Source organism: Terrapene carolina, unplaced genomic scaffold (genome assembly GCF_002925995.2).
Source record: "Terrapene carolina triunguis isolate 2854851 unplaced genomic scaffold, T_m_triunguis-2.0 Scaffold641, whole genome shotgun sequence".
Taxonomy (NCBI): domain Eukaryota; kingdom Metazoa; phylum Chordata; order Testudines; family Emydidae; genus Terrapene; species Terrapene triunguis.
In genome coordinates, this window is record NW_020664992.1 from 1,906,048 (window position 1) to 1,916,335 (window position 10,288).

General features: G+C 43.4%; 1 protein-coding gene across 1 annotated transcript in view; it reads right to left on the minus strand.

Moving 5' to 3' along the window:
• The window catches only part of DIP2B (disco interacting protein 2 homolog B), a 57,212-nt gene extending 47,513 nt beyond the window's left edge, over window positions 1-9,699 (minus strand). Inside the window, exons 1-2 of the mRNA XM_024214749.2 lie at window positions 9,621-9,699; window positions 6,329-6,454 (exon numbers count right to left, since the gene is read on the minus strand). Coding sequence (XP_024070517.2) covers window positions 6,329-6,401 — 73 coding nt within the window. The 5' untranslated portion in view covers window positions 6,402-6,454; window positions 9,621-9,699. The remainder of the gene's footprint in view (window positions 1-6,328; window positions 6,455-9,620) is intronic.
• Between the last annotated feature and the right edge of the window lie 589 nt (window positions 9,700-10,288).

Sequence of the window (10,288 nt, forward strand, 5' to 3'; positions counted from 1 at the left end):
TCAAAACAAGAGAATCCAGCCTCTTTGGAAAGCACATTGCACTTAGCATGCTCCTTGGCAACTGACCTACTATTGACAAAGGGTTCACATTCCTAACATGGAGGATGCTCTTTAGAGACTTGGCGTCAACAAGGTTACATAGGCCAAAATGGAGATAAAATCTGTTGAAGAAGCAAACATCCCCAGTTTGAACCAATTTACTCCTGTAAAGAAAAACTTACAAAGATAATCTAACACTAGTCAGACAGTTATACCTGTCATAGGGAGACCCATTAGTGCATTCCCTCGCCCCCATAATTGTACCATTCAAACTCTCTATTGAGCCATCTGCTGTGTTGCTCAGCAGCAGTCATTCTGAAATGGAAACCTAAGTGTCAGAGGATCAGCCTGCGTCATTGCCGAGCCTTTCGAAGGAGCAAGTTTGTTTGAAGACATGGACAAACGTCTATAATGCAATAATTATTTTGCAGGGATACATGCAGACAGCAGCAACTTTATGCTCCCCAGCAAATAAAGCTATTCATATGTGAATAGCATTCTCTTTGTTGTTGTACATATTTGAACAGTACCTCGAAAAAAATCATACAACAGCGGTCTGCATCCTGCATGTGCAAGGAGACCGTATTTCCTCTATTATGATCCCATGAACTAAGAATATAGATATCATAAGAGATCTCGCATTATTTATTTAGTGACATAAAAGTGCATGGTGCTACATATAAATATACTTTGGCTTTAAATATTTTAGTGTTCTGAAATAATCCTGCTCTTTAGTAGTCTCTCAAGTCAGGAGTAAGACTTTTATCATAGCCCACCTACTTGCCAAGGCAAGAAACAGCACCCAACCAGAAAAAGGGGCTGCAGTTAAGAGGCAAATACTGCAAATCAATAGCAAGTTCTAATGTATTCATACAGCACCCAGGACTCACAATGGGCCCATGGTCTTGTACAAAAGTCAGGACAATTAAAATAAAGCAGGAAGCCATGCAGACAAGGGGAACAGCCAGTAAACCAATGGGATGGGGAAAAAACCAGGAATGACTAACAAAAGAGAGGTCAAAAATAGCCAAGTTGGAGTGGGTCTAACAGAAAGAACTGTTGTGAACTCCACAGATACAGAGGGAAGGGGATTCCACAGATTGAGTCCCTCAGTCAAAAAGATCCTGCTGCCCTCCCAGTCCAGATGGAATCTCAATACCACAAGAGATAAACCAGTCCACCTCCCCGGCCTTAAAGAGGTGTAGGGTAAATAGGGCCAGATTATTAAGGGCTTTAGGATACCTATCAGCATACCATGAATCCATTTGCTGTTGTTAGTGCCAATTCCCCATTCTTATACCAAGGAGCAAGTGGACACCTGTTAGCTTTATATTACATACTGCCAATTTAAAGATCACCACAAAATCAGGAAGTCAACGTCAAATTCAAAGAACAGGGACAAGGTGAGGCAACAAGTCAAAATCTCAACATGGGATTGTATAGGATACGTAATTGAGATCTCGATCCAAAGCTCCTTGATGTCAAAGGAAAGGCTCTCTCTCATTGGGCTTTGGATCATACCCCGAATAGGGAACATGGTTCACTTTTGGGCCCATGCAGTGAGCGCTGGCACAAGTGCCAACAGTTACAGAGTGTAACTCTGAACAGATATCTGATATAAGAACAAATCATTTAAAGGTTAAAATTCAATCTCAGAATAAAACGGAGTATATAAACATCAAATGTATAACTAGAGCGATCCAAAGGAGCAGCTAGTCTGTGTCCTGCCAGATGGCAGGTGCATCTTGCTATCCACAGGAAGAGCTGCAATTGGAAGTTCACCTGCCAAAGATAATACATTCAGTGTAATGAACCTAAAATATAACTCATTAAACAGTGGAGGCCTTTGGGCCTGCCGAAGGAATATGTTCTCTCAAAAGAAATACATAGTTCAAGATTCTACGTTGAACAGCCTCCCTTGCAGCTGTAAATAGATTCCATGAAGCCATTTTAATTTATTTTAACTTAATATGCATATGTCTGAAATTAAAATAACTTGATTTGAAAAAGGCAGCAAAACTGGTTTTGGGTTATTGGGTTTGTAGCCAATTTGTTTCATTAGTTTTCTTCATGGGATCAATTATGCAATTAGGTATATTGTTTCAATTCAATTACCCAATTTGCCAGGCTTTAAAAAAGTTTTTAATGAGTTAAAATTGGTTCTTCGGAGACCTGTCATCAGTGAGGAATTCAGTGTCTTCCTTTGTTCGTGATACTACTAGACACTGCTAAGTAGGTATTTCAACAAGTGTAGAGTTTGCACTGAATACAATACAAAGGTCACTATGCCACAAAATACATCCGATATGCATTAGTATATATTTTACAATGTAGGGAGTGTTTTGCTGCTTCACCAGCTCCAGACAGAATTTCCCCAGATCAGGAAGAATGTTTTAAATATGCCCTGTGCATGTAAATATGCCTATGTGCCCTGACAGTGCAATATGCAGGAGCTATAAGCATCCTGTCAGCCATCGATCAGTGATGTGCAGGGAAGCATTTGGCAGGGCCTGATCTAAACGAACAGTGATGGTCCATTGGTACAAGAGGAGATACAATCTCATGCAAAATCCCAACATTTGCCAAATACACAAGTGTTCATACAAGCTTCATGTTAAGTCCATTTGATTCTGGGGAATTCACTATCCTCCAGGAGCTTTAGAAGCAACCTCTGAATGTAAAAATCAAGCATGAAGCATTTAAAGCCCAGAATGCTTCGCATTATCATTACTGGATTTGGTATTTGACATTTGCGCCAGTGTCCGATACACATTTTACAGCCATGTGATTCAATAGATTTCTTCCAGCCAGCCCTTACAGCAAAGATTGGTGTTTAACAGAACAGAATTACTGCAAAAACAAAACACTTCCTGTTTGTTTTCACCGTGCAAAAGTCTCACGTGATATGAAAATTATGCTTAAATAATTTGAGGCATTGGCAAAGTTAACTTTATATGCCTCTTTTACAAGAGTACGTAACCTGTTCCGCTAAAAAGAACACATCTAAACTCAAAATCAAACACAGCACTGTCCAAAACAAGTGCATGGGAGAGACTTTCTTGCAAAAACTCCAAGCAGGTGCTTAGGTGCTGAATGCCATGAGTTCTGTGACAGCCCAGTGACTTCTGTAAACTTAGAGAACATATCTGGTTTATCAGTCTCCGTGTTAAGTCTCTTAATGGTGAGCACTTAGAATCTTGTCATTTTCTACACAAGAGATTTGCTTCCCTAGTACCGTATGGAAAATGTGTTGTCAGAAATCTAAGTCACTGCTGATGCTATATAAAAAGCTACATGGAAAAATATTCCCTCTTAATATTGTTTGAGACCCTCTACACCAGCTCAGACTGCCTTCCTTCCTGTGCACATCAGCATCGTCTTCATGTTCACTTCTGCAGTTTTTTGAAAGGTCCTAGTAGATGCAATGGTTATTAAAATTGGTGGCTTGCTAAATAAGGTCGTTGGTCTAGTGTCTATGTAACGGAAGTATTCACCTAAATTTTCATGGTGCTAAACCCTTAAACAAACAGTATAAGGCTGCATTGTCTCCATCTGCTTGTTGGGAGGAGGAACTCTTACACAAGCATCTGAACTAGCAGAGAAGACTGAAGTCTATTAACTTGCTGATGATGAAAGGTGAGGGAGCCCTGCAGACTAATTTCTTCTAGCTGGTCATACCCCAGGTTCAGCATGGGCAGCAGCTGAGACGCTTCACCCACAAGTTGATGACACCTCTGTCTAAACCCCACTCTAGGGGCAAGAGAGGAGATCCATCCTCAGTCCTTGATACCTCTGCTTTGACTGCAGGGGGCGTTAGAGATAGCAGTGGTAGCTTTTGACAATATGGATACCTGCGCCTACCAGAAACTGGACTGAGGTCCTACTAATTTCATACAGCCTATCAAAAATCTGTCAATTTGTTTGAGTGAGTACACTGTTTCTTCTATTCCTCCCTCTCCAGAGAGAAATGGGAGGGGGACATTGAGCTCCTTAGACTCTTTCCTTTTCATTCTCTCCACTGGCCTGCAACATGGCGTCTTTCAGAAGAGCTAAACCCCAGAGTAGTTCAGTCAGGGGAGGTCACTGACTGTACAGAGAAACATCCCCCTTCCTTCCAGGGGCTGTGAACACGCTGCTTCTGCTTCACACCCAGCTACCATCAAGGCCTGTGAGTCAGCTCCTGAGCTCTGGCCCACAAATACAGATCCCTGCCATTGAGCACCAAGCATTGCCACCAGACCAGCTGGAGTTAGATGGTGCTTGATAATTTATCACTCCTTTTCCCCAGGTCATTCCACTCCTTTTGTCCATGCCTGGTGCGGGAGTGTAGTATCGCACTTGCTGCATATGCACAGATGCAGCAAGGTTCAATGCAGAGAGGAAAGCCCGCTGGATTTTAATCCTTGCTGTGCATACTGCGGTTTTTGTCAATGCGTTGATCCACATGAATGAGTAATATCTATGCACAAAGAACCCCTGCAAAAGGGAAGCTGAGATAATAACCTCATGACATTAGTGAATAATTTCAGGCCATAAAGAGAAACGAGATGGCAGTAATTCAAGTTGTCTGAAAGAATCTGAATATCCACATAATTAGGTCACATATACTGACAAAGAGCTTAGGAGCCTTCGACCAAGCTAAACACTTTAAATTCCCCTGCCGCACAAAGTACAATTTGTGCATTTGTCCAAAAATATAACAAAAAAACCCAACAAAGTACGGTTCGTTAACTGCTCCCAGCTGCCAGACCCTGGTTAGGTTTTTGAGGGTTTAAAGATTGTGAATTTTACAGGCATAGCGGCAGGAGCGTGGCAGGTTTAATGAAGGGTAATACCTATCCAGAGACTGACAACAGGAAGCTCCTTCAGATGAGATCTCTCAGAAAAGAGCAAGCCACACAGCACTAAAAAAAGCAAACCGAGAAAGGGAGCATGTACAAAGTGACACCACCTTTGGAAAAAGATGCATCCACTCCCCAAACCTACTCTCACACCAAGGCTCTGAACACCCACTTTGTAAAGGAGTTGAAATTATATTCACAACAGGGCATCAAGTGTAAGATTATTTTGGAGTTACAGACTTTTACCCAGGGCCAACGGGCTCATTTTATACAAGAGCCTCTTGAAGGTTATATAGGGTCCTTCCTTTAAAATCTGATGCTGCAAAGAGGCAGCAGGCTTGTGTTCATTACTTTGGGTTGTCCCACTGACTCCGCAGAGTGAAAATAACGATTAGTATTAAGGACAGATCCAAAGGGCAGAAGTCAATGAAAGGATTCTCCCAGTTAGATCAGGCCCTCAGCATCCATTCAATTGTAGGCCACCTGGTGCAACACCAGTTTCTTATTCTACGTTCTGTATAGTGATGAACACACAGTTGGAATATACCAAGTCAATAATAAACTTGGGATAATTCCTACATGAGGATATAAATTGCAGTCTCAGTTTTTTTTTTGTTTTTTTTTTTTTAATACTAACAGGTTTATTGCACTGGTGTAAATATAAAAACTGGAATGAGCGGAGATTACACAGCAATGTGTGAAACTGTAGCACCCAGGGGTTATGGTATTGTTGCCATCAGCACAAATGGTCTGAGGTTGTGCAACTGTATTTACAACCCATAACCTTGTGCACAAAGCTGCTTGAAAAATGGAAAAAAGTTTATTCATTAATATTTGATGAAAACCTACCAGGACCTGCAACAAATTATGTGAGTAGCTTTATAGCTGAGGCCCAGGATAGCCACTTCACATGAGTAGGCAGGGAGTGAAGAGGCCCTGAGTATTCTGGGATCACAGAAATCTCCGAGTCCATGCCTCAGAAAGGTGCATCGTTGTAAATTACTAAGCTTTGGAAAACTGGTGGCTGCTTTTGAATGCTGTGTGTTAACCTTAGGAAAACACAAGCCCACAATGTTGTTTTAACTTTTTATGGATCAAGAGACTGAAATAGGGATCCGGGAAGTAAAAGCGGAATTCTCAGTCCAAGAAAGTGCCTCAGCTTTCACAACTGGAGCTTTAAAAGGCCTCAGAGGATGAATTATTTCTCCCTATTGTAAAGCACAGCTGAGATATCAGCTCTGCAAGGGAGGGTTACTCAACACACATTCCCTGAATATGCAAATCACCAGCCACTAAGATGTGACAAGGGAGCCTTAGAAATTATATACCAGATAGAAGTGCAACAGGGTATTTAACAATCTTTGCATAACTTCAGCCTCCTGGCTTGGAAACTGTTAGGAGATTTATCAACCCCTCTCAGAACCACAACCGGCAAGAGTGTTCCTAACCTGGGGGCGTGCAGGCATCAGCTGGCGATTGTACAAATGTGGAACGTCTTTTAGTTGGCATGGGCAGGGCCATCTTCTGTTCTTTATGCTTTGCCAGTGCTGCTTGAACTGCCTCTGTGTGGATATCTGCAAAATGGAAATTACCACCCTTAGTTTTGCAAAACTAAAAACATAGTAGGAATATTTTTTATATATTATGTAGTTTAAAAAGGAGTTATTCACATATATTATAGCCACCATACTACCCTGCCCTCGCGCCTTTTAGCCAAGACCTCACAGCACCTTCATAAACAGTGAATTAAGCTCTGCCACCCTGCCTATGACATTTCAATTTTACTGATGTGGAAAATAAAACAGTGGTTCAGTGATTTGCCAATCCAGAACAAACAGGTGGAAGAGCCAGGAACTTTGGTTCCAAGTATCCTACACAAACCATTAGACCCCTTTGTCTCTCTAGCAACTATTTTGTAGCAAATTGCATTTCTGTAACCCTTTCCCCCCCCCCAACCTTCCATCCCAACCTGCTTGCCTGTCTTCACCAACGGTTACATCTTGTCTTTCAGACTACGAGCTTTGGTGCAGAGGGCTGTCTTTTTCTAGATCATCTTTGTACAGCACCTAGCACAGTCGGTTACCAAACTGGTTGGCCACCAAGCAATACCATAACGTCTTGTTAAATCATAAAAACGCACCGGTGCCAATGCTCCATAGAACTCATCAGCTTCGAAGTATTTTAAAAGATCGGACACATTTAGACTTTACATTAGAATACAATGGATCCTTTAACTGTACAAGCCTCCCCTGCTTTGCGCATTCAGTAGCGGGCTGCCCGAAGTTTTAACACAGAAAGTCAGAAGAATTACTGCAATCATTCAAAGGCAAGACCAGGGAACCAGCCTATGGATTCAAGGGAACAGTCCCACCCCAATGCCACAAACCAAACATAAGTTTAGGAATCAAATATTTTACCACAGCACAATAAGAAATAAAACCTTGTAGAATTTGTTGCCCTCAGAGGAAAATAAAAGGGAAATTAGAGACATGTCGGTCAGAAGAAGCTGTCAGAGCTGCACTTATTTTTTAAAATAAGTCAAATGTTTATTTGCATTTATTTTTCTACAAATCAATCTAAATACAAAACAAAAGCCAGAGAAATACTGTTTTCACCCATCCTCTGATGGAGGTCAGAGATTCTTCACTCTTTTTGGGGTACTTTTATGGGAATAATTTCAGAAAAGTAGCAGGGAAAAGAATTTTGGAATCCTGGAGACATGAATGGTTCCAAAGTGACCTTGGGACTCCAGTGCCAGCTCTCTTGGCATACATCACTGGATTGGTAATCAGAACTGTATTATGGGAGAGGAAAGCCTGCAGTGGGGGACACAGTCAATTGAATCAGTGGATTTAGCTGTTGGCACCAGCCCTTAAGAAACCTAAATAAATCACAGCACAATACCACACAAAAAATACTGCTGCTGCTGCTACTTTTTCACTTTTATAGGGCCTTCCATCCAAGAAGCTCAAAGCAGTTTACAAAAGTGAATTAAGTTTCACAATCCCCCGGTGAGATAAATATGTTCCCTTCACACAGATGGTGAAGTGAATTAGGCCATGTCTACATGATGAGTGCCACAGAGGCATAACTACAGAGCTGTAGCACAGACACAGACTACAGCAAGGGAAGGGGTTTTTCTGTTGTGTAGGAACTCTTACTTCCCCTGGTGATGGTAGCTAGGTCTACAGAAGCACTGTTCCATTGACCTAGCTGCGTCTACACTGGGGGTTAGGTGGGCATAGCTAGGTGCTCAAGGGTGTGCATTTTTCCTGACCAACAAGTCCAGCTTCAGACTGTGAGTGGGAACTTGCCTCCTGCTTCTACACACACCCCACCCGCAGTCGTCTTCCTCCTGAGCAGCAGAGGAAATCAGCAGGACAGGAGTCAGACTGAGGCGCTTGGAACATGTGAGCACAAAGGAGAACAGTTCTTAGCCTCCAGGGCAGATGTGTCTGTCAGTCTGTGATTCCAGGAGTGTGGAATCTTGTCTAGGGAGCTGCAGGTAACTAAACATCAGTGATCTGAACTGGGCTTTGGTAGCTCTGCCCTGCTGAACGCAAATTTTGTCCTTGGCTGGTAGGTGGCTACAGCTAAATTAATCCCAACCATACGCACCAGCTTCCTCCGGGCCCAGGGTGTGTGTGCGCACACTCATTCCCCCGCTCCGCCCCCACCCGCCCCCTTCTCCCAAGTCCCCACCCCTGCCCCACCCCCTCCCTTGAGCATGCCCTGTCCCCGCTTCTCCTCCTTACTCCCGGAGCCTCCTGCACGCCGGAAACAGCTAATTGCGGCGGGCGGGAGGCGCAGGAGGGGAGTGGGGGGCTGGCTGCCAGTGAGTGCTAAGCACCCACTACTTTTTTCCATGGGTGCACCAGGGCTGGAGCACCCATGGAGTTGGCACCTGTGATCCCAACACTACTTTGCCAATGATTTCAATGCTAACTCCAAGCACTCAGCCACCCTTCTGAGGGGCTCTATGGATATCTCTACACTGCAATTAAAATCCCGCAGCTGGCCTTGCCAACGGACTCGGGCTCGTAGGGCTGTTGTATTAAAGTGTGGGCTTGGGGAGGAGCCCGGGCTCTAGAGCCCTGCGAGGTGGGAGGGTCCCAGAGTTTGGGCTACAGCCCAAGCCTGAACATCTACCCTGCAATTAAACAGACCCCTAGCCAAAGCCCCATGAGCCCGAGTCAGCTGGCACGGGCCAACCGCTGATGTCTAATTGCTGTGGAGACATACCCTAAGGGAGCTCAGTCCTGGGCCCACTCCTCACTACAGATAAACTAAACTCTGGCATTATCCAATCATTGGTGATCAATCAGCGAACCTGCTGGGGAGCTGGAACCCCCTCTAGCTGGAGAAGAGGAACTGGCTACTCTCAAGAGCTCCCTTCAGGAGGCGGCACTGGACATTTCAGTTAATTTAGTCTTTCTATAGTGTGCCTATCTGCCTCTTGTCACTCACTAAAATGGATTAGCGCCAAGTGAAGTTCTCTTCCGCTAACCAGCTAAACTCAACCCAGGAACCCATGAAGTAAAGAGCCATTTACTCTCCCTGATCAGCATCCTTTGTTCCTTGATTTTCATTAGGAACCGTAGGCCCCTGAGCACCCCTGGTTTCTAGACACACTATAAGCAAGACAGGACTTTCAGCAATCAGACCACTAACTGGCTGAATCGCTCAGATCATGTGACCTGTATTCTCCCACTGACTGATGCGTGATTGTTATATCCTTACCAGACCGATAGCGTTCATCTCTGGCTCCTCCAGATCGAGCTCGGTGATACTTGGATGAGGATGGTGCTGAAGTTGCTGCTGGAGCAGGTGTCTGATTTCTGGGTTCCTTTTGTAATGCTGGATCAACCCCTGGAAAACAAATCCACAATTCTTTCAGAGCTTTAAAAAAAAAAAACAACAACCCAAAGCCACCTGCTTTTGGACAACATTAAAAATCCATTGTTACCTGCTAAATTATCCGCAGGGAATAAACAGGTTCAGCACAGTGTGCTCCTGAAATTAAAGATTGCCTGCTGAGCTGTTCAATAAGCATGTTTAAGGTCTTGTCTAAACTGGGATTTAGCCACTGGTGCAAACCCCTAGTATAGGCCATGAGTTACACTGGTGTAGCATGATCTGTAAAGAGCAGTTTAGCCTGGTTCCAGCAGTACTATATCCTTGTGCTTTTTAAAAATTATACATCTCTCCCTTGAGATTTAAATCTGCTTCTTGGGGGGGGAGGGAGGGAGGGAACAAACAAACAAACAAAACAAACAAAAAAACACAGTTCTCCACCAAGACAGATATCTAAAGAATGAATTTTGGAAGAGAATTATATACAAGACAGCCTGATCTATTGCAACCATTTTATTATCATAATTTTCATAACACTTAAAGAAAATGGTTTC